Raw genomic sequence first — 22525 nt, 5'->3', positions numbered from 1 at the left:
CCAGATGGCATCAGTGTGAGTTTTAGGCCATTCTTAGCCGCGTCTCAGAAGGTGAAATGTAATGCAGAGGACAGTGGATTGCTGACTGCCTTCTGGAAGTGACCTGTTGTCCTGTGGATGGAAATCTTAAAAGACTTAATGATTGTCCACATTCATGGAATTTACAGTTTATAGTATTCACATATTGTGTTTTAGTAGGTGTTTTTTCCTCACTACAACCCTACGATTTAGGCCCTGTAGGCAGCATTCTCCTTTTCGTAGCTGAGGGGCTAAGTAAGTCATTGGAGGTCACCCAGCTAATAAGTCAGGGCTCAAAGGCAGGAGCTCATTCTCAGGATTCTGACAGAAACCCAGGCTCTCTCTGTTAATGCTGTATTATCAGTTAGATGGGCTAAGGCCTGGGAGGCTCCTCTGGCTTCTGCTTAGAGGGAGGATATGCCCTTCTGGTCCTGCTGCATCACATCCAACATCACTCAGTGGTTCTTCCTACTGTAAATAGATCAGTAAAGGTTCTTTTGTTTAGTTTTTAAAAAATAAGACAGTGGTCATTGTTATGTGTGGGGAACTGAGTAACATTTGTCCTGATTGGATTACTCGGCCTCAGTGGAGTGGATCTGTCCCTCTGTCTCAGTGGCCACTGGATGGAGAGTAACCAGCCTTCTCACCTGACCCCACCCATAGATACAAAGTTGAACTCTCCTTCTTGGCCGCACTTGCTTTGTGGACTTGAAGTGGGAACGTATTTCATTTGGCCAAGTAGTCTCTCATCAGGTCCCTAAACCTGAAGCTTCCAGTGACTTTAAAAGGTAGAGAAAAGAAAAAGTGTCACTAAGATTATAAGCCCTAGTTAGGGAAAAAAAGTCTTTTGGACTTGACAGTGACTCTTAATTAACTAGTTGCTGGAATAAATAGAGTCATAAATATTTCTTCCTCGAGGAATGGGCAGCTATAGGCAAGGGACAGGAAGTGTGAAATAGTAATACCCAGTTGTAAGGGTGTTAGAAAGAATATTACTTTGCACTGGAAGGTACACCCAGTGATTGTGGCTCCATCCTCTTATCCTGGGTAGAGTGGGACCCTGAATGGCATACAGCTGTGTTTTTCCTTCTGTGGGTGTATAGGACACAGGAGGTAGAAGGAAGTAGCAGTGTTAAGAGCAGTATTCAGATGGGAATCACTTTGCCATCCTTTATCTGGATCAGGCCCAGTGTTCCAACTCCATGGGAAGTGGGCTTATTTGGGGACAGGGGGAAACTTCAGTCAGGATGACTCCAGGAGGCAAATATGTGCTCACCTTGCTTGAATGCTGTACAGGAGGCACCTCTGTTGTATGTGCCCAGGAACCACAATTTTAGTTCGTTTCCCAAGTGCATTTGAACAAATGGACTTTTTGTTCCCAGTTAACAACTGCATCTACGGCATCCTTTGTGATTATTTTTGGTCTCATGGTGCCCGCCTCACATGAACTTCTTGTAGTCACCCTCCACACCTTCTCCAGGACACAAAGCATTCGTCAAGTGAGAGTGTCCACAGAGGGTTAGTTCCTTCTTTGGACCTTCCTCACATAGGCGCTTGGAGTTAAGTCTCCATGTGCAGTATGTTTGGTCCATGTTGTTTGTGGGTTTTTGGGTTTTTTTTTGCAGAAACCGATTGAGTAGGAACACTTTGATTTGGGTCAGAGTGAATGTGATGTAGTAGAACAAGCAGCATGTAGGAGCGGGGTGTCCTGAGTTGTAGAGATGGCTCTGCCTTTCCCCTTCTCGGGGACCTGTGGCCAGTCACCTCCCTGTGTGTGAAGTGATGCGGTCAGGTTAGGTGAGCATTCTCTAACCTATCAGGTTAGACCTAACCTTTCATGAAGTAGTGGCCAAAGGATCAAAACGTGACCTGCATTGTAGTTTTGGGAAGGGGTAGGGAGAGGGTTGCCTTGCTTGTTGGGGTACTTCACTCTAGTGCAAGCAAGGATCGACAGCGAGCTTAATGCTTTCACAAAAGTGGTGGAGAGGACTTCCCACAATTAGTCTGATCAGTTCCTCCCCCTTGCATCCAGATGCATCACGGAGGGAACTGGTCTCTCCCTCTCCAGCCTGGAGCCTCCAAGGGTTTGGGAGCCCTAAAGAAAGTACTTGTTGGGGACTGGCCTGATGGGAAGGGCGGAGGATGGATGGCTCCTGGGATCCTGGGTGGTGACGGCTGTGTTCTTTCTTCATCCTCAGGTGCACAATGGCGGGCGCTGGTGAGCGCAAAGGCAAGAAGGATGACAATGGCATTGGCACGGCTATTGATTTTGTGCTCTCCAATGCCCGGCTGGTGCTGGGGGTGGGTGGGGCAGCCATGCTGGGCATCGCCACACTGGCGGTGAAGCGGGTAAGCGGGTGCCACGGGTCTGGGGAGGGAGGGGCGGGAGGCTGCCTCTGCAACAGGCCCCTGACCTGGAGCTAGACTCCGATACTGCTGGTGAGAATTCAGCTTGGTAATTTGGTGTCAGTAGATGAGACTGTAAGAGAATTCAGTAAGTCTGCTTCTAGGATTTGCCCTAAAGAAATCACTGGAGATACAAATAAAGTTCATCCCAGTGAGATAAACATTGCAAATAACCAAAATGTCCTTATTTAAAATAGCAACACCTCCACCACAATGCACTTCCTATTCCCTTTTCCTACTTTTTCTTTTTTTAAAAAATTTTTATTAAGGTATGATTGATACATACGCTTATGAAGGTTTCACATGAAAAAACAATGTGGTTACTACATTCACCCACACCACCAAGTCCCCCCCATACCCCAATGCAGTCACTGTCCATCAGTGCAGCAAGATGCCAGAGATCCACTATGTCCCTTCTCTGTGATACACTGTTCTCCCCATGATCCCCCACAACCTACTTTTTCTTAATGGTTATCTGCCTTCATACTTTCAACTTGCTTATTACATATTGCCTATATATACCTCTACTGGACAGAAAGCTCAGTGAGGGCAGGGATTCAGTCTCTTTGGTTTACTGCCTTACTCTGTGCACCTAGAACAATGCCTGGCATGCCTTGGCCACTCAGTAAATATTTATTAAATAAATGAATCAGTGTTCAGTATTATGGTACATTCATAAGGTACAATGTGGTATAGTCAAAAATGTACCACAGTGTTAAACACTGCCTCATTTTTAGTGATGGGGGAAATGATAAATGAAAAAATCAGGTTTCAGGAGTGTATATAGAGTAGGGTCCTAATTTATGAATATGTATTTCCAGAAAGAAATATATCAAAATATTAACCGTTACCTCTGGGTTCTCACATAATTGATTGGTGTTTCTTACTTACATCATTTAGTATTTCCCAAGATTTTCTGTGTGGAGCGAAGTATTCCCTATCCAGAATACAACAACGTTGTTGAAAAATAGTAGTTAATTCACTAGGACAAAGCTGCTGGGAAGGAGGGGACCGGGACGAAAGGTGGGTCCATGTGCAGGTCCTCTGTTATTTCAGATGTATGACAGGGCGATCAGTGCCCCTACCAGCCCCACCCGCCTGAGCCATTCAGGGAAAAGGAGTTGGGAAGAACCAGCCTGGATGGGCTCCCCCCGATTGTTGAACAGGGACATGAAGACAGGCCTGAGCCGGTCCCTGCAGACTCTTCCCACAGACTCCTCCGCCTTTGACACAGGTGAGAAAGGCTGTTACCCATTCTGGGACTTACCTCTGGGTTCTTAGTACTTACTACTCCTGCATTCAGCAAACATTTCTTGAGCACATATGTGCCAGGCATCACACCAGTACTGGGCCAAGCCCTCAAAGGAGCTGAGGCAGCTGTAGATCAAATGAGCATGGGCAGAGTTCACATGCCTCTTTCTCTTGCCTTGGCAGATACATTCTGCCCACCCCGGCCCAAGCCATTGGCCAGGAAGGGCCAGGTAGACTTGAAGAAGTCACGACTCCGCATGTCCCTGCAGGAGAAACTTCTTTCTTACTACCGGAACCGGGCAGCCATCCCTGCTGGTGAGCAGGCTCGGGCCAAGCAAGCTGCTGTGGACATATGTGCTGAGCTCCGGAGCTTCCTGCGGGCCAAGCTGCCTGACATGCCACTTCGGGACATGTACCTGAGTGGCAGCCTCTATGATGACCTGCAGGTAACAAGGTTCTCACGAAGGGTAGGGTTGGGTACTGACCAGGATGCTTCTTAGTAGTACTGTTGGTACAAAAGATCCGTTTCCCAGCTTGCCAGAGAAACTGAGGTCTTGCTACTACTGAATTCTGCAGTGTGATAGCATTTGGAGATCCCTATCTTGAGTCATCTTTAATAACCCTTTCTTGTTTTTAGTCATACTTACAACTTCTAAGAAACTGTCTTCCTTCCTCTACTCTTGCTCCTGTCTCTCCTTTCTAGTTTCTTCTCTTTTTGGGTCTTCAAGGCATGGGGGATGTCCTGTCTACTTCTGTGTCCAGAAATGAGGTGCCACACGGAATGAGCATGGGCTCTGGTGTCTGACAGACCTGGGTTGAAAGCCTGTGTGAATTGATACAGTGACGTGAAAGAATTCTTAGTTTTCTTTATTGTTGGTGGAATACAAGATGGTGGGACCTATGTTTGGGGAGGCATATCTCATGAGCAGATTAAATCCCTCAAACCCATTTAATTCTGCTCCAACAGGTGGTGACAGCTGACCACATCCAACTCATTGTGCCCCTTGTGCTGGAGCAGAACCTGTGGTCTTGTATCCCTGGCGAGGACACTATCATGAATGTCCCTGGGTTCTTCCTGGTTCGTCGTGAGAACCCCGAGTATTTCCCTCGTGGCAGCAGTTACTGGGACCGCTGCGTGGTGGGGGGCTACCTCTCCCCAAAGACAGTGGCAGACACATTTGAGAAGGTCGTGGCTGGCTCCATCAATTGGCCGGCCATAGGGTCTCTCTTGGACTATGTGATCCGACCAGCACCACCCCCAGAGGCCCTGACCCTGGAAGTACAGTATGAGCATGACAAGCATCTCATCATTGACTTTCTGCCATCAGTGACCCTTGGTGACACTGTCTTGGTGGCCAGACCACACCGGCTAGCTCAGTATGACAACCTGTGGCGGCTCAGCCTGCGTCCTGCCGAGACGGCTCGCCTGCGAGCTTTGGACCAGGCCGACTCAGGCTGTCGATCTCTGTGCCTCAAGATCCTCAAGGCTGTGTGCAAGTCCACTCCGGCTCTGGGCCCCCTCACTGCCAGCCAGCTCACCAACGTCATCCTCCACTTGGCCCAGGAGGAGGCTGACTGGTCTCCAGATATGCTGGCAGACCGATTCTTGCAGGCCTTGAGGGGACTCATCAGCTACTTAGAGGCCGGAGTCTTGCCCAGTGCCCTAAGCCCCAAGGTGAACTTATTTGCAGAGCTCACACCTGAAGAGATAGATGAATTGGGGTACACTCTATATTGCTCCTTGTCTGAGCCAGAGGTGCTGCTGCAGACTTAGGGCAGGTGAAGGCAGAGTGGTTGTTGGGCGGTTGGGGACTGGATTCTCCTTTAGAAACACTTGGCTGCAGAGTTGGTGCATCACAGGGTCCCTGGGTGCCTCCTGTCTTGCTGGTCTTCGCCTTGTTTGCTTCATGCTGAATAGCATGACATCTGTTTCCTGTTTTCTCACCCAGCCCCTTCTATTTTTGTTATCAAACACTGTGGCCCCGACTTCTCCCTCCCCCTTGCTCCAGGCTAATTTTTTTTCTAGAATGAATTGTGAAGGCGGAGCACTGGCTGAAGCTGTTGAGGCTACTCAGTGTTCTGCGGGTTGGTCCCAGGGTTTCTGCTCCATCTGTCCTGCCCCTTTCTGCCTGCGCCTTTTTGTGTCTCCCTCTTTTCCTCCTGGTCATTCCTTCTGTTTTGTGCTTTTCCCTGGAACACTTATGCCTAATCAAGATGTTGCCTTTTAGTTGAATGTCACTGAAGAGTTACTGCATGTTTCCAAGCTGAACTCTGCAGAGTGAGTGCTCTGACAGTATTTACAGTATTTAGGGTTTCTGGGGATAAAGCTGGCAGAAGAGCCAGCCTTTGATCCAGGTTCCTGGAAAAGAAGCCCATTTCCCACCCCCGCTAACTTATATTCCTAAGTGCTGGGAAGGTCTCTCAAGGGAGCCTGAACTGACCACACGGGTGTGAGGGATCAAGATAAACTGGATACAAAATTATTTGGAGACTGTGCTTCTCAGTGGCCATCAGGAGAGAGTGGAGTTGGGGCAGTACGGATGGTGGAGAGGTCCTTGGGAGGAGGAGAGCGCCTCATGTCCGTGCCTCATCCGTGGCTGCGCCTGCACCGCTGTGTGTAGGAGTCAGATGAGACGGGAGGGAAGGGGCTGCAAGGCTAGTGCCTCTGCAGCAGGGCACTGTTCACTCCTGTCCCTGCCTCACCGCCAGTTAGGATAGGGCCTTCAAGGACACAGCCTTAGCGTGAGGTTGGAGGGAGGGTGACAGACAGCTGAACATCAGCTGGATGACCCAGTCACCAGTGGGGGCTCAGTGACCATGTTTCTCTCTGCCAGGCCTAGGATGCTGCCTTAGGGCAGGAACAGCCCCAGTAGCCAGCCCTTTATTCCCCAGTGGAGCCATACAAATGGAAAAGGAGTGTTTGCTGAACTCCTCAGCCACCTCCAGAGGCCAAAAGGCAAGCAACTCTGCGCAGACCTCTCCCCGTCCTGTCCCTTACCCGCTCCTGGACAGCACAGGGATAACGTGCAGGAGAGGGAGGTGGGGACTTCCCATGTTCCTCCTCGTTTCTGGCTGCTAAAATTGCACTATTTATTGCAATGTAAAAAGTATCCTGAGGGTGAGGAGGAGTGTTTAATACACGGTGTCAGTGCATCTTCTTGTTCTGTGTTTTTTCCTGTTTATGGCAAGCGGTTGATAATTTCTGATCTGCCCATCCAGTATTTTTTTCTTCTCTTATCGCGTCTTACTGCTTTATCTATTACTACCTCTCCATCAGAGGATTCTGGTGAAGCTCTCTGCAACTGTCTCATTCCTTCCCAATACAGTGACATGAAATGACTTTAAATAGCTCTGAAACCTCAGCTACCCTTTGAATTTAGGGTAGATTCCTGTCCCGTTTTTGTCATGGATTAGGAGATTGAGAACTACACAATGTAGTTAACTTTGGATATATTTGGAGAATCCTCCTGCCTCTTCTCTCATACATATGCAAGAGTTCCTTAAAGTGGTTCAGTTGTTTCATTTGTTTGAAGATATTGAGAGAGAATGAAAAATGTGAAGCCCAGAACCCTGAGAGACTCTCCACGCTGGTTGTCCATCAGAGTCAAAATGGACTTTAAAAAGATCAATATGCTTGAGTGCTACCCTGGGTGGTTGGTCCTGGGTGGAGCCTGGCATTGATGGTTCTGATGCTTGCAGCTGGTATCCATTAGAAGGGAGGATGAGGGTAGGACTCTCATAAAGTGTTGCAAAAGCATGGGTTATTCTTGATTGAGGTGAAAAGATTTGGTTTTCCCGATGAGAGTATCATAAAGCCTACAATTTTCCCAGGCTGGTGTCTCTGACCACATTCCATGTAAAATATTGGAAGGAGAGTTCAAAAGAGAAAAGATGTAAAAAACTAAGTCCCAAATTATCAAAGCCAAGTATAGCTGTCATTTGAATTGATCACTTCTCTTAAAGAACATCTTTCTAAGATCATCTCTGTTTCTTAACTATGTTTTACAAAACCGAAAACCAGAACTTCGCCATTTCACAAACAAGGACCTCCTAGAAGTCCTCAGAACTAGCAGCAGTGGGAATTCTCAGCCCTGGTCCTGGTGGGTTTGCCGACAGACTGGGCAAGCCTCATAAAACATGGAAGACAGGCAAGCGCTTTGAGACTCTTGGATAGAAAAGGGCAACATTCTGTGCCCTGCCCCCCCAAACCCTTTAATCTTTGGGGAAAGATGTAGTGCCTCTCCCTGCCTTTTTTGCCTTCCTCCTCAGTATTTATTGCCCACCTTTAAGGCCTGAAGTAATAGCATCTGCTCCTAGTTCTCCATCTAGAAATTTCTTTGCATCATCTTGGTTAAACTCACATTGTTAGCCTTGTGCTTAAAAAATATACTCATCAGCTTGAAAACCTAGTCACTTGGAAAGTGTATTTTGTTTCTCTGTTGCCCCTTCCTAAAAAATTAGTTCAGGACAACAGTGTTTGTTTTTACACTCTTTGGTGTGACTTTCCTTTCAAATAAATAATCAAAGTTCATTGCTAAAGTTGTGTTGGGGCCTGTAGTCTTTCCTCCTGGGTCTCAGCCCCTCTTGGTCCACCTGTTAGCTGATGTTGTTCCCTTGTACTCCACTCAAGTTGGAAGTGCAAATGGTTTTGATGAGGAATCAGCTTCAGGATCAAAATGCCCCAGAAAGGCCCCAAGGGGAATTCTGTGAGTAGGGATCCCTGCTTGTGTCCGGAGTCCTCTCCCATGGTACATCTTCCTTGGGACTGTGACCCTGTTTGAGAACTCCTGCTCTCGCAGGATTTGTTAGAGTTCTGAACTTCTGCTGAAGCTAAAGGCCAAAGAGAATGATAAGAGACACTTAGGTCTAGAGCTGTGAGGCTGTAGCCCTTTTAGACACTGCTGATTCTAAGTGGCCAAATACCAGAGATGTGGGTTCTGGGGTTAAGTGCATACAACATGTTCACCGTTTCATTTTAATCACCCTGCAGTCTTTAAATTCTTGGTCCCTAAGGCCAAGTCCATAACGTGCCTTCCAGTCACTTGCCTGCTCTTCAGTAGCAGTTGGTAGATTTGGAATCAGTCACCTGTCTTGGCTAAGTCCATATAGAAGCAGCTTAGCTCTGAGACCCAGAGAACAGCTATCCTTTGCCTCCTTGAGGGAGGAAATAAAGCTGGGGAACATGATGTCCTTACACAGCATGGGAAGAAAATAAAAGTCTCTTTCCCAACAGCTTTGACTTTTCTGTATGGCATGAAACATTTTCCTAGAGGAGTGGTACTGGTTCTGCATTTTCAGCTAGGAACTTTTCAGTCTGGGTCTCCATAATAGAATGGATGGGACAAGCTACTGTTGGGGTCATTCTTCCAAGACCTCTGCATTGTTGAAACTGGGCTGGTATTACTTTAATTCTCTAACCATCCCTATGGTCATCCATCAGGAGGCACTGACAAATCTCTCCATATAGCAAAAGGAAGACATGCCCTGTGGGGTCTTAGTTACATCTTTGGAAGACTAGTGGCTCAGCAATTCTTACTGCCTTTGCATGGGAAGACTAGATAACTATTGTGTATTTTGATGCAATCCTCCAAGAAGAAAGAAAAAACATCCCAGCATCCAGTATGCTTTGTTTGTAGTTGTTGGTTTCATCTTGGTAAATACTAGAGGAGTCCTCTGAGGACGCAGGATGTAGTGGAGAAGGGGAGGGGGAATTGGGTGGTCAGGGTTGGAAAACCTGAGTTCTAATAACAGTAATGGTAACAACCCTCTGTTGAGCACTTACCAGGTACCAGGCACTTTGCTCAGTGCTTTACATATATATCTTACCTCATTCTAAGGGCAAGGGTACTCATCATTAGCTTCATTTTACAGATAAGGAAACTGAGGCTCAGCAAGGATAAGTGATTTAGCCAAAATGTCTCAGCTAATCAATGGAAGAGCTAGGATTCTTTTGTGTTTGCCCTTAAAATCTGTCTTCTGAGCCCACTACCCAATACTGCCTCCACTGGGAGCTGTTACTTTTGGGCAAGACACTTCAACTCTTAAGCCTTCAGTTTACTATTGTAAACGAATTGTTGGGCTAGATTTAATCAAGTCAATGAATGGTCTGCAGTTATCTAGGACAGTCCTCCCCAGTTTTTTTGACATCACAGCACTGCAGTACTCCTACAGCCCACTGAGATTGAATGGAGGTAGCTCCAGGGCCTGACTATGGAGGGAATTGAGGATGGTGGAGAGCTTTCTTGGCACAGCTCCTCAGTTGAGAAAGCAAGTTGCTCTGACAAGACTGCTGCTGAGAAACACAAACCCCCTGCAAGTGGGTATGGGCTCTCAACTTCGGTCCTCACAGGGCTGTTAAGGACTTGATGGAAGCGGTTGTGCCTGTGAGTTACAGAATTGGGAGTTAATGGGAACTATCCTGAGAGAGATACCAGCTGAATAAAATCTCTCCTTAGGGATTATGCTTTATTTTAGCAAAATGAGTATGTAAAAATACAACAGGTTAAGATACAGGATTATGCATCTTCCCGACTTGACTTTACAGAGCTAAGGATGCAGAGCTAGCTTTTTGATGGCAGGTGTGCATGGATCGAGTGATCTCCTGAGTGAGGTCCTCAGTCTCCCCTTTCAGCTACTGAAGGGCTTGCATGTGGTGAAAACGCACACGAAATTACATTCCCTTTTGCCCAGTTTTCATCTTCAGGCCTGAACCTGGTCGCTAGTCCGGAGCTCCGCTGTGGCCCACCGGGGGGACCGCAGGGGTGGCCTGACGCCTCTGCTTGGGACGCCCTGGTCTCCGTGGGGCAGGCTACCGGAGGGCCAGGCGGAAGAAGTCATTATAGAAAAACTTGACCCAACAGCGGGCAGACACTAGAACGTAGCAAGGAAGCTCCCTGACCTCAGCTCCTTCCCGCGCGAATGCGCGGCATCCTCGCCGCGAAGCCCGCCCACCTGATAGTCTGAGCCAATAAAAAGCCTAGGTATATATGATTCATCATGCCTAGCCAATCAGCTTGACAGATTCTCTCCGCCCGCATCTCGCGCGATAACCAGGCGGCTTCGGACTTCACAATAAAAACCTTCCAAGGGATGAAAGACGTCTCTCCCCGCCTCCGATGCTAATACCGGAAGCGAAGCGTGTCTGAAGGATCCCTCCGCGCTCTCCGGCGGCAGAGGGAAGTGACCCTCTGATCTTGGAAGCCTTGTGAAGTAGTACGACTTTTTCCTTTCTTGAGGTCTCAGAAATAACTTATTTTCTTTTCACAGATGCACCTTGGGCATAACATTCGTGGGTTGGAAACAGCAGGGGGTGCCGGGTATGTGGAAACGAGGGTGTGGGCAGTGTGGAGCACGTGATCGCGGCGGAAGGATGTGCTCTCTGATGTGTCCCTGCGGCCAACGTCTATAAAGGGCTCGCGACCGACGCGCGACCGCCATTTCTTCTCCTCCCGCCTGTCAATGTAGGCTCACCTAGCCAGCGCGTTCTCTCCCTCCGCTCCCGCAGCGTCGGCTGCCGCCATGGCGTATTAGAGGCAGCAGTGCCTGCGGCAGGTTGGCCTTCGCAGCGGCGGCAGCAGCACCAGGCTCTGCAGCGGCACCTCCAAGCAACTTAAGCCATGGCGTGAGTACCGGGGCGGGGCCCTCGGCGTGCCCCCGGCCGGGGCTTTCTGGTGGCTTGGGTGCGCCCGCGGCCCGGCGGCGTCGCGGAGGGGAAGCGGTTTTATGAGCGCCCGGGACGCGTGGCCCTGTTTGAGTGTCCCTGAGACGCCTGCGCCTCTGGGTCGGGAGAGCGCTGCCCGGCAAGTGGGGGGAAGCCTCGGTGGCCTCGGGCCCCGCGCCGACCGGGTCCCGCCTGCCTCCTGCGAAACGTGGCAGAGCCAAGATGGCGGCCGGGCGGCGCCGCAAAGCGGCGTGAGTCACGGGGCGGGGCCGCGGCTGCATTTGGAGCCGGGAGCGGGGATGGCTGTGCGCCGAGGGCGTCCATCTTGTGCAGCCGGGCCCGGGAGCAGGGAGGTGGGGCGCGATGGCTCCGGGGCCGCGTGTGTCCGACTCTGCACAGCCCAGGAGAGTGCAGGTTGGCCATCCATCCTCTTGGGTGCAAAGGTGAAATTGTCGGGTTGAGTGACGCTAATGGGATTTGGTCTGCTTCCTGTTCAGGCTTTTCACGGCATCCAGCAGCAGCGTTGCTGTAACCGACAAAGACACTTTTGAATTGAGCACATTCCTCGATTCCAGTAAAGCCCCACAACATGGCCGAGATGAGCTTCCTGAGCAGCGAGGTGTTGGTGGGGGACTTGATGTCCCCCTTCGACCAGTCGGGTTTGGGGGCTGAAGAAAGCCTAGGCCTCTTAGACGACTACCTGGAGGTGGCCAAGCACTTCAAACCTTATGGGTTCTCTGGTGACAAGGCTAAGGCGGGCTCCTCCGAATGGCTGGCTGTGGATGGGTTGACCAGTGTCTCAGATAACAGCAAGGGTGAGTGGGTGTCCTTTATCTGCCAGCAGGTCGGTGGCGTGGGCCTGCTGCCTTGTGCGTCTGACTTGGTTCTTATCTTAAATCTTTTCCAGAGGATGCCTTCTCCGGGACAGATTGGATGGTGGAGAAAATGGATCTGAAGGAGTTTGACTTTGATTCCCTGTTGAATATGGATGATCTGGAAACCATGCCAGATGAGCTTTTGGCCACGTTGGATGATGACACGTGTGATCTCTTTGACCCCCTAGTCCAGGAGACTAATAAGGAGCCACCCCAGACAGTGAACCCAATTGGCCATCTCCCAGAGAGTTTACCAGAATCAGATCAGATTGCCCCCTTAACTTTCCTGCAACCTCTTCCTCTATCCCCGGGTACCCTGTCCTCCACTCCAGACCATTCCTTTAGTTTAGACCTAGGCAGTGAAGTGGATATCTCTGAGGGAGATAGGAAGCCAGACTCTGCCGATTATATTAGCACAATCCCTCAGTGCATAAAGGAGGAGGATGCCCCCTCAGATAATGACAGTGGTATCTGTATGAGCCCAGAGCCCTATTTGAGCTCGCCCCAGCATAGCCCCTCTACCTCCAGGGGCTCCCCAAGTAAGGGTCTATTGTCTCCAGGTGTCTTGTCTGGCACTGCCCGCCCCAAACCCTATGACCTTCCTGGGGAGAGGGTGGCAGCATCAAAAGTAAAAGGTGAAAAACTGGATAAGAAGCTGAAAAAGATGGAGCAGAACAAGACAGCAGCCACTAGGTACCGCCAAAAGAAGAGGGCAGAGCAGGAGGCCCTCACTGGGGAGTGTAAAGAACTAGAAAAGAAGAATGAGGCTCTGAAAGAGAGGGCAGATTCTTTGGCCAAGGAGATCCAGTATCTGAAAGATTTAATAGAGGAGGTCCGCAAAGCAAGGGGGAAGAAGAAAGTCCCCTAGTTAGGGTAGTCAGGAGTATGCTTGTACATAAGAGGCTTGTGCTAACTTGTAATAAATTATTTTGTAGTGAAAGTTACCTGCGCAGACACGTGGTTTCTCGAGTTGGGGAAATAAATTCAGTCAACACCGTTTGAAATAATTGATCCATGAATGGGAATTAGGGCACTTGAAATTTGAGCTCAGAGTGTTGTTACCTTGTTGGGCTGTAGATGAGGGTTAATGGGCCAAAGAAGTATGTTAGAATCCCTGAAACAGGCGGTGGTACCTGAAGTGAGAGCTGCTGTTAACCCCTGGATGGATTGAGGCTGGGGTCTTTAGCTTAAGGGGACTGACAGGTTGGCCAGGACAGCCCGTCTCCTAATGCTGTGTGCATTGTGTTGTGCCAGCATCTGCCATTAGTCTCCAGGTACAGCCCCAGTCCTTGCAAGCTGGCAACATGAGGTGATTTGGCTTGACGGGGAAGTTCTCAACAGTTACAGATCTCTTACTGGAAGAACCTGTCCTAAGAAGAGCTGTTTTGCTTGAACAAATGGCTTGTAGCTGAATTCCTGACTAGAGTTGCACTGGAACCCTCACCGATAAGCTCCCTCAGCTGCCACAGCTGGCTGAAGGCCTGCCGTGTGTAGGTGTCAGGGCAGCAACCCTGAGAGCCACTTGGCCTTAATGAAACGACTGGCTGGCTCATTTTTGCAGGTGTCATAGGCTCAGGCAGGCACTTGGTATCAGGTTGTGAATACAAAACACCCCAACCTGGTGGATGTGCTGGAGAGCCTCTTGCATCCTTGGGGGATCAGCTTGGTTTCAAAGCCAGTTTCCCATGTGAAAAATGTAGATGAAGGGAGTAAGGCCGTGATAACAGTTGTGAGCACTTCTGCATTCCATCACTGAAGTCCCCATAATGAGACCATCTCACGGCCTATAGAATGGTACGTGGAGGTGGAGGATCTCAGAGGCACTGTTTGAGGTTAGGGGTGTACTGCTAGAGTAGGGGCTCTTTATTTTGCCCCTCAGAGCTTAGAAACAGGTGGCCTGTGAGGACCTGAAAGTGGGGACCTAAAATTTGACCTTCCCGATGTCTGAACAGTGATGAGACCCAGCCCACTGCTGGAATACAACGTGGTGACCCAGATGGGAACCTTGGCACCAGGGGGAGGTGTTCCACACACGGACCTGAGCCTAATGATCTTCCTTAGATCAGAGAGGCTACCAACCAGGTATTAAAATTGTCACAAGCTCACCCTGACCACCAGGTCTAAGCAGCTTAACTAACTCCGTAAGTGGGGAATTACTGGATTAAAGAAATAGCAACTCTTCTACAAACACTGGTATGAAAAGCTCTATATTAAATGCTTTCTTGTAAGGATCATCTCACCGTCCCTATTATACAGATGAAACACAAGCCTGAGGTTGAGTAACTTGCCCACTAACGTAGTAGAGTTGCCCACACCCAAAAGGCAAGGAGGGGATGACATAAAGCAAAAGTTCCAGCAGAGGCCACAGGCTCAGATCATAGGCCACACTTGGCCTTTGCTGGCCTGCCCTCCACTCTCATCCTTCACTTGTGCTTCAGCCCAACGTCCCTGCACCTCTGCGCCTTTGCACTTGCTGTTCTCTCTGCCTGAAAGATGGAGAGCACCGAGGCATGGTTATGAGCTCACAATCCTCAGGAGCTAGGTTATCATTCTTTCTGATGTAAGCCTGGGGTTGGATGCTGGTCCAGGGGTAGCTGGTACAGGCAATGACAGCGGCATAAGACAGGCCACACTCAGGTACCTGTAGGTACTTGGGAGCCCAACAGAGGGGAACTAGGTGCTGGGCAGGGATGAGTGAAGTCCAGTACCGCACTCCACCCCGCACGAAGCAGCTTGAGGCCCCTGGTAGGCCTTGGCCAGCCTGAGTCCTGGCTGATCAGGGCAGGGCGGAGCTGTTCTCTAAGCCTGATGGAGTGGGGGTGAGGGTGAGGCGCTGCACCTAGTTCAGCCTCACGCCAGCCGCTGCCTGGGGCCGCTGTTCTCGGCTTTCACGCCAGTTTTGTTGTCAGGACAAGCCGGCGGGTCCTGGAGATCAGGAAATGGCCTTCATGTTTCTTTACAATTATTCATGAGCACCCACTGCCCTCATTCTGGCAAGGAAGACCAGCAGTAAAAATAAGAAAGACACGTGTTGTGGAGATGGCAGGGAGCGCGCACGCGGAGTTGCTGGGGTGGCAGGATCTGCTCCTTAAGATGGGTATTTACGAACGTCCCCGCGAGTCCAAGCCGGCAGGAAGCAAAGCTGCTTGGGCCCAGCAGCCGGGGCAGGGGAGGGGCGCGAAGCTAGGGGGCGGGCCAAACAGCGCCCAGGCCTTGCAGCCTGATTGGTCTTGAGTCTCCTTTGCATGACCTGGGGAGACCCCGGAACAGGAGAGACAAACTGGGTTCTATTTGAAGAGGGCCCCTCCTACAGCCGGTGAGTGGTAGGTAAGCAAGGGCCTCCGCAGTCGTCCAGGCAGGCTGGAGGAACCGGCTGGGGCGGGTGGCTGGGTGGGGGTGCGGAGAGCTGGTAAGGGCTCAAGCAAATCAAGCTTGGATGGGGTTGTAAGAGAGGAGACTAAGATGACGCCGGAACAAGGGGAGGAAAGTTTCCATTTCTTGAGTTGGGGAAAACTAGGAGGGAGCAGGGTTTTAATTTCAGCTTTTCGTTACTGGTAGACGGTGGGCTCGGTCTCAGGTGGTTTGAAAAGCTGCTTGGGCGTGCAGGTGGGGACAGCAAGGAGGCAGTGGAGTTTGGAGACCAGGAGGAGGTCTAGCTGTGGCATCTGAGGGCTGGGGAGGGGAGCTCACAGCCCCGTGGGGAGACGGCAGATGGTCGCTCAGACCAAGTAGACAGTGACAGCTCCAGAGCCAGGACTGTCCAAGGCTGGGCCACCTCAGTGGAGGGAGCAGGGACTTCTGGGTGGGAGGGTATGGCAGGCTGCCTGGAGGAAAGAGCACCTGAACTGGGCTTCAAAGGCTGGGGAAAGTTGACGTAGAGAGGATGGGGAGAGCACCCCAAGAAAGCCAGCCTGGGTAAAGACTCAGAGGAAGGAATGAATGGGCACACCCTGTACATGCCAGTCCCACAACACCTCTTCCAGAAGGCTTCCCCAGTCCCCAGCTCTGCCAGAGTTACTCACCTCATGGGGACCCGCCTCTCATTCTCACAAGCTCTGGGTGGGCCTGCAGCTGGAGCCCCAGTGAGGTCATACCTGGCATGGCAGTCCCGTCCACTCCTGTCCAGCCCCTTGGTCAACCCTTCCAGTCAGAGGACCAGGGAGTGTGGGTGGCCCAAGCATCCTGCCCCACTGTGGAAGCACAGGAAGACATGGTGGGGGCCCTCCTGGTTGGTCACCATCCTTCCCTACTTTGTGCAGCTTTGTCCAAGTCTCTCAGCTGCCCCAAGCCACCTGGGAAACGAATGCTTCCAGGTGTTTTATATGGACTAACATCTCAGCTGGGGAAGGCCGCCGCCTCCTCAGTCTTTTTAGCTCTGGCGTGAATGTGGCAACTCAGTGCCCTTTTTGGGTCCTATCCTTTTCCAGATCTGTCACCCAATCCTGGGGCTCATGGTCAGCACCCCCACCCCCCATAGCACACTCTCTCCTCCAGCACCTGCACCAGAACTGTCCAGAGGGGCTGTTAAAAGAGATCGCCGAGTGCTACCCCAACCTACTGGGCCAGAATCTCAGGGGTGAACACTAACGTCAGGCGTGTGTAGGGGGCATGAACACGCACCTCTAGTGCTACTTGGTACAAATGTAACATAAGGCTTCCTGGGACTCACAAGCAGAGAAGGGGCAGAACCCTGCTTTCATCCTCCCCCAGGAGTTGGGTGGTCACTCTACACCTGGGAAGGGTGAAGGAGCCTGTAGGTTTGATAATGGAACAATCAGTGTGTCCTTGTGAGAACAGGGCCCTGGAGCTCAGTGGCTAGTAACCCTGTTTTTCTGAGAAGACTCCTGGAGAGCAAGAGAACAAGTGTCTGGTCACCTTCTTGCTGAGCTGCTTAAAAGCTGAAGGAGCAAGTCTCCAGAGGTATGTGCGCTCCCCTGGGGCCACTAAGCTCAGCAGGTGAAGGGTGCAGCATTGGGGGAAGACTCCCAGCCTTTCCCATCTCTCGTTTGGCCTCTGGTTTGCTTTTGGAACAAGTCCGTCTGAAGAAGGGAGGTCACCATGGTTTGGAGTCACAGCACCCTCCTCTCCTGTCCACCTGGACCTGGCTGCACGGCCTGCTTCCTGCTGCTCAGATGGACGCCACCTGCACTGTCCCGTAACTGGTTAATGACCAGGATCAGACCCCCTGGGGCAGGGGTCTGTGTGTGCCTGTGTCACCCTCTCCCCTTGCACATAAAGGACCTGCTGGCTGACCGTCACTCCCAAGCCGCCCCAGCCGCAGGGAACCCTGCAGAAGTCCTCTAGGGCAAGGCCAGGACCTCCGGAGGCCTTTCAGGCAAGGAAAGGGGAGAGAGAGGAGATGGATGGAGCTGCTCAAGACCAGTGTGGTCGGCATCACCTGCTCACTCATGGATTCCTTGGAGTGCCTGTCCCCAGCATGTGCCTACCGGAAAGGGTGCCGCCTGAGTGTGAACTTGCTTCCTGAGGTCACCCCCAAGTCCCCTGCATGTGACAGGTAAGAGGGAATAAAAAGGCAGCCCCTCCCCCACTGCCCACTGGCACACAAGCCCTGGGCTCAGGCTGTGACGTTGCGCTCACTCCCCAGCCCGGTGCAGGCCTCCTGGATCAAAGCCTCTGGTAGCTGCCGGCACTATTTTTGCCTCAGCGGCTCCTTTCTCAGCTGTGGCTGCCACCTCCAGGGAGGAGGGCCCCTCTGGGGTGTGTGAGCAGACACTGGGTGAACTGCTTTCTGGGCAGCCACCTGCACTTGAGCTGGACTAGAGCTGACCTAGAGCTATAAGCACCTCACTGAAGATGCGAGTGAGGGAAGGCCCCATGGTGCCAGAGGAGATGAGAGATACCCGTAAATTAGACCGCAGCACACACAGAGCTCTTGGGTCCACATTTATTAAAGCCTGAAAGCCAACTCCTTGAGGTGTGGCCCCCAAGGGCCCAGTCACTGGCCTCTCCACAGCAAACAGCCCAGAGGCCCTACATGGGCCAAAGCAAACACAACAGTCAGAAATGCAGCTCCTCCCAAGCCTGCAGATGTCAGCTCTGCAGATGTCTGCAGATGTCAGCTCCAGGGCTTCCAGCTCACCATCTCCATTCCAGCCACCCCCTGGCTCCTGCTCCAGGGCTTCCCTGAGCCAGGCCAGCAGCACAGCGTGTGGCAGGGTCCTGAGGCCAGCAGAGGCTCTGAGGTCAGAGGAGGAGGCTGGGCCTGTGTGCCTTTCCCACTGTGCCCTCCTGGGAGCCTAGTTGCCGAAGTACTCCTGCTGGAACTTCTGAAAGTCTTCCTCGGTGAACACTGTACCCTCAGCCTTCTTCTTCTTAGTCTTGGTCACAGGCCGGTCACAAGCCTTGCGACCCTGGTTCTGACGCACAATCTGGGGATGTGTGTGAGTCAGATCCCTGGATGGTGACTCCTGGCACGAGAGACTGCCCCCTGGAGCCACAGAACCTGGCACAGCCTGCCAAGTGCAACCCTCTCACCTGGCCTCAGCTGTCCCAGGAACCAGGGCACATCATTTCCATTTACAGAGGAGCAAACCAAAGCCCACAGAGGCAAAAGGCCAGACCCAGCCTCCCAGCGCAGCAATATAGTCTAGCTCTTAGGAGGCTGGGGGTGGCCCAACCTCTGCCCTGCACTCAGGGCTGAGACTCCCATGGGTCGCAGGAACAGCTTTGGCTCTCATCCCCCAGCCCAACCCTCTGACAAACCTGCTGGGTGACCGACTCAGCCACCTTTCTTCTTGTGCTCATCATAAACTTCAGGTTTTCTCCAAGGTAGCTTCGACACTCTCGCTTCTGGAACTCAGCTGTGGATGGTGGGAAGGGTGGCATCTTTTCAGATGTACTCTCTGGAAGCCCTCTGGGTCCCTCCTGACGTCTTCCCACTCCACTTCCACCCCCAGGGCCCTGTCATCCCCTCCCTAGATTACTGCAACAGCCTGAGCTCTTTTCTATCAAATCTTCTCTCCACACAGGTCCTACTGAAAGCCCCCCATCGGCTCCCAGTTGCTCAGGTGATTTATTCAACAAGTATGTCCTGAGCGCTTACTGTGTGTCTGACAGTGTTCTACATGCAGAGAACAGAGCAGCAAACGGAACAGACAAAAACTCATGCTCTCACGGAGCTTATATTCCAGTGGGAAGACAGATTTAAGTAAACAAGGCAAATGCTATTTCAGAGGGTGATACATTTTATGGAGAAAAACAATAGTGAATAGAAATGAGAAATGCCAGGATGGAGGGTTGCATTTTTCAATAGAAGGGTATGAGAAAGCCTCATGAAAAAAACATTTTGAGCAAACACTTGGAGAGAGTGTAGCTATCTGGGAGAGGAAAGTTTTAGGTAAGGCAAGGTTCACTCAGCACAAGGGCCCTGAAGAAATGTGATTAATGTGTCTGAAGAACAGAAAGCTTTGGAATGGGATGGTGAGAGCAGCAGAGATTAGGTTGGAGATGGGGCAGACCACGTGAGACCTCTTCAGGCACCATAAGGCCTCTGGCTTTCACTGAGTACAATGGAAGCCACTGGAGGGTGCAGAGCAGAGGAGAGACGGGTCCGATCTCTGACCTCAGAGGATGATTTTGCCTGCTGTGGCGAGAATAACATGAGTGATGGGGAGAGAGTGGAAGGGAAGAGACCAGTTACGAGGCTTCTGCAGTAATCCAGGCAAGAGATGATGTAGCTCTGACCAAGGTGGCGGCCAGAGGGGTTCTTTACTTGGGCTACTGAGGTTCCAGAATCCCCTCACTCATCAATTCTGTACCGTCACATGGTGGACAGGGTGACCCCTGGCCTGGCATGCTATGCTCCTGCTTCACACTAATATCACTGTTGCTCAAAAGTTGTCTCACTGTCCTGCCTCCCCACTTTTGCTCCTGCTGTTTCCTCCTTAGAATTCACAGTTCTTTTAACAAATAAGTACTTGAACACATCTCTACACCAGGCCCTGGGGATTCAAAACATACCAGGAGCTCATCAAGTTCTGCGCATGGCAAAATACCGCACACCATCCAGCCACACCCGACCTGTCCCAAGTCTGTACATCTCATGAAGTGGCACAACTTCCAAGATGCTCTATTAGAAACGGGGCTCTATACTGGGTGTCTCCCTCTTCCTCCATCCTTACAGCCAATTTATCACTGAAGCCCATCAACACTCCTTCCTCACCACACCCTCCACCAGCACAATTCTCTCGGTATCTGCACATCGCCACAGCCCAGGACACAGCACCTCCCACTTGAACTGAGTGGGTAAGAGCAGGGCTCTGGAAATGCACTGCCTGGTTTCTATCTGTACCAGGGGTCTGTTTCTGCAGCTGTGCAATGGGGGTAACAATAGTACCGACCTCGCAGGGTTGCTGTTATGAATTAAATATGAGAACATTTGTGCAGGGCTCAGAACAGCACTGGGCATACAGAACGTTAACTGTTAAATGCTCCAACTCTGACTCCGTTCACTACATGTCACCTTTACCAGGCTTCTTACAAATTCTCAACAAACTTCTTTCTGACTCTGCTTGAGTTATATCCTCTCTAGAACACCCTTCCTCAGGCTCACTCTTACACTTCCTTCAGGTCTGGGCCGAAATGTCACATCCTCAGAGGAGTCTGATTTGGTCTTTTATTCTAAATCACCCTCAGAGCACCACAGTCTTAGTTCATAGGCCTCATCACACTTAGCAATTACCCTGATTCTGAAACTGATACTTCTCTCCCCAATAGGGCTGTAGAACAGCCAGGACAGTGTTTTTCGTTCGCCTCCGCATTCCTAGGACCCGGCTCCGCACCTGGCGCTCAGTGCTTCAGAGAGGCCTGGCGAACGTTTCAAGCCTTGTCTCAAGCGCCCCCTCCGACCCGAAGGGCGACCCGACCATCTCCTTCCCGAGCTCACCAAGCGCCGACTTGGGCACCTTTCCCTTGGCCGAGTTCCGCAATTTCTGGGCCTGGGTCGCCTTCGCCTTCCTGGTCCGCTTCACCGGAGCCCGGCTCGGCTTGGCCTGGCCTGGCGCGGCGCAAGGGGCTGTAGGGGAAGAGAGAGGGGAACGGACCCGGGTCGGAGGGCGCAGGGTTCCCATTCCACCGGGACCAAGCCCGGACTGGATCGCCCCGCACCCTTAGGGCTCCTGCCCACTGCCCCTGCCGCACTCCAGCCTGCGCTTGGACGTCCGGGGAAGGCCCCCTCACCCTCGGGAGCCCCCAGCAGCTCGAGACCTCGCCGCAGTAGGGCGGCGGACATCGCTGCGCTTAGCTCGGCCCACGGGCCTCACGCTAGTTCCGCCTAGACTGCCCTCAGCGGAAACCGGAGCGGGAACAGAAGGTACCGGAGGGGGGCGGGCGGAAGTACGTTCCTTAGGACGCATGCGTTTGGGTTACACTTCGCCACAAAGAGGAAATAGGGGCGGGGACTTGGGCGGGGCCAACTCGCAGAAGGACGCATCTGTTGTCCAATGCCGGCCCAACCGGTCCTTTGAGCGCTAGGCCACGCCTTCTCCCGGTAGCCGTTCACAACCAGCCCAGCCTGGTTGGTCAACCCTCCCGGGGCTGGGCGAGGTGTTATTACTCTTTAATTTTTACGAAAAAGAAAAATACAGAGCGGGATTTTTTTTTCATATACTTCAGCCAAAGCAGCATATCGCACAGTTCGTGTGCGGCATGAGAATCTAGCTGTTAAAGGTATTTGCAAAAATGCAAAATAATAACAGTGTTTTCCCACTATTTTGCTTCGTTAAATATAACTGTTTTCATAAAAATAGGTTATTTATGTTAACATGCAATGAGTTTGCTACTGTAACTTTAAATGAGTTAATAGATATTTTTTAAAATTATGTTTTAGTTTCTAATATGGTAAACATCAATTGATATTTACACGTACAAAAAGCTTTTTGCGATCCTGAATTTTTTTTGAGTGTGAAGAGGAGTGGGGAGGAGCCTTGTCTTGTTCACTTTTCCATCTGCAGCTCCTAGCCCAGCTCTGGCATGCAGAAGGTGCTCAATAAATGAGTAGTGAATGAGGAGAAACTACTCAATTCACGGAGCCAGCATGTTCTTTGTATACCCAACACTATGGAATGTGGGACACAGAGATGATTCCCCTGGACCTTCCTGGATGAACCTCGCTATCTATTCCAGGAGGGAGAGAAACACCTAAACAAACAATAATAACAAACATTACCGTCAAGACACTGTTCTAAGTGTTTTACATTTGTTAACTAATTTACCCCTCATCCCCCGTGACTGTGAGGTAGGAACAACTGTCTTCTCCATTTTACAGATGAGAAAACAGAGGCACAGAGAGGCCAAG

The 22525-nt window shown here is 51.2% G+C and overlaps 3 protein-coding genes across 8 annotated transcripts; 2 read left to right on the top strand and 1 right to left on the bottom strand.

Moving 5' to 3' along the window:
- Positions 1-2223: 2223 nt before the first annotated feature.
- Positions 2224-8214, top strand: MIEF1 (mitochondrial elongation factor 1). Its single transcript, XM_036891494.2, has 4 exons — positions 2224-2367; positions 3481-3658; positions 3859-4121; positions 4643-8214. The coding sequence occupies exons 1-4, from the start codon at positions 2224-2226 to the stop codon at positions 5447-5449; spliced, it is 1392 nt and encodes a 463-aa protein (XP_036747389.2). The 3' UTR covers positions 5450-8214.
- Positions 8215-11103: 2889 nt separating this feature from the next.
- On the top strand, positions 11104-13154 carry ATF4 (activating transcription factor 4). The gene is made up of 3 exons (XM_036891495.2): positions 11104-11296; positions 11833-12150; positions 12243-13154. Exons 2-3 carry the CDS (start codon positions 11925-11927, stop codon positions 13076-13078), a joined length of 1062 nt encoding a protein of 353 aa, XP_036747390.2. The 5' UTR covers positions 11104-11296; positions 11833-11924; the 3' UTR covers positions 13079-13154.
- A 4818-nt stretch (positions 13155-17972) lies between these two features.
- Positions 17973-21603, bottom strand: RPS19BP1 (ribosomal protein S19 binding protein 1). 6 transcript variants are annotated; one of them, XM_057486347.1, is made up of 5 exons: positions 21337-21603; positions 21116-21244; positions 18934-19031; positions 18311-18390; positions 17973-18201 (listed from the first exon to the last, which is right to left on the bottom strand). In XM_057486347.1, the coding sequence occupies exons 1-5, from the start codon at positions 21458-21460 to the stop codon at positions 17988-17990; spliced, it is 645 nt and encodes a 214-aa protein (XP_057342330.1). In that variant the 5' UTR covers positions 21461-21603; the 3' UTR covers positions 17973-17987. The 6 variants fall into 6 exon arrangements, 5 of the variants coding, with proteins under 5 accessions (XP_057342330.1, XP_057342331.1, XP_057342332.1 ...); XM_057486348.1 differs by having other exon boundaries at positions 21370-21602; XM_057486349.1 differs by having other exon boundaries at positions 21409-21586.
- Between the last annotated feature and the right edge of the window lie 922 nt (positions 21604-22525).

This window comes from Manis pentadactyla, chromosome 10, assembly GCF_030020395.1.
Source record: "Manis pentadactyla isolate mManPen7 chromosome 10, mManPen7.hap1, whole genome shotgun sequence".
NCBI classification, from domain to species: Eukaryota; Metazoa; Chordata; class Mammalia; order Pholidota; family Manidae; genus Manis; species Manis pentadactyla.
This window is presented reverse-complemented; position numbering and strand designations above follow the sequence as displayed.

Bases quoted from the DNA above. Each gene is read 5' to 3' on its own strand.
- RPS19BP1 (XM_057486347.1), bottom strand. From the start codon at position 21,460: ATGTCCGCCGCCCTACTGCGGCGAGGTCTCGAGCTGCTGGGGGCTCCC. The intron at 21,245-21,336 runs GTGCGGGGCGAT...CTTCCCCTACAG, and splicing joins AGTGGGCAGGAGCCCTAAGG to CCCCTTGCGCCGCGCCAGGC. The intron at 18,202-18,310 runs GTGAGCTGGAAG...TGGCCCATGTAG, and splicing joins GGGTGGCTGGAATGGAGATG to GGCCTCTGGGCTGTTTGCTG.
- MIEF1 (XM_036891494.2), top strand. From the start codon at position 2,224: ATGGCGGGCGCTGGTGAGCGCAAAGGCAAGAAGGATGACAATGGCATT. The intron at 2,368-3,480 runs GTAAGCGGGTGC...CTGTTATTTCAG, and splicing joins CCACACTGGCGGTGAAGCGG to ATGTATGACAGGGCGATCAG. The intron at 4,122-4,642 runs GTAACAAGGTTC...CTGCTCCAACAG, and splicing joins GCCTCTATGATGACCTGCAG to GTGGTGACAGCTGACCACAT.
- ATF4 (XM_036891495.2), top strand. From the start codon at position 11,925: ATGGCCGAGATGAGCTTCCTGAGCAGCGAGGTGTTGGTGGGGGACTTG. The intron at 12,151-12,242 runs GTGAGTGGGTGT...AATCTTTTCCAG, and splicing joins TGTCTCAGATAACAGCAAGG to AGGATGCCTTCTCCGGGACA.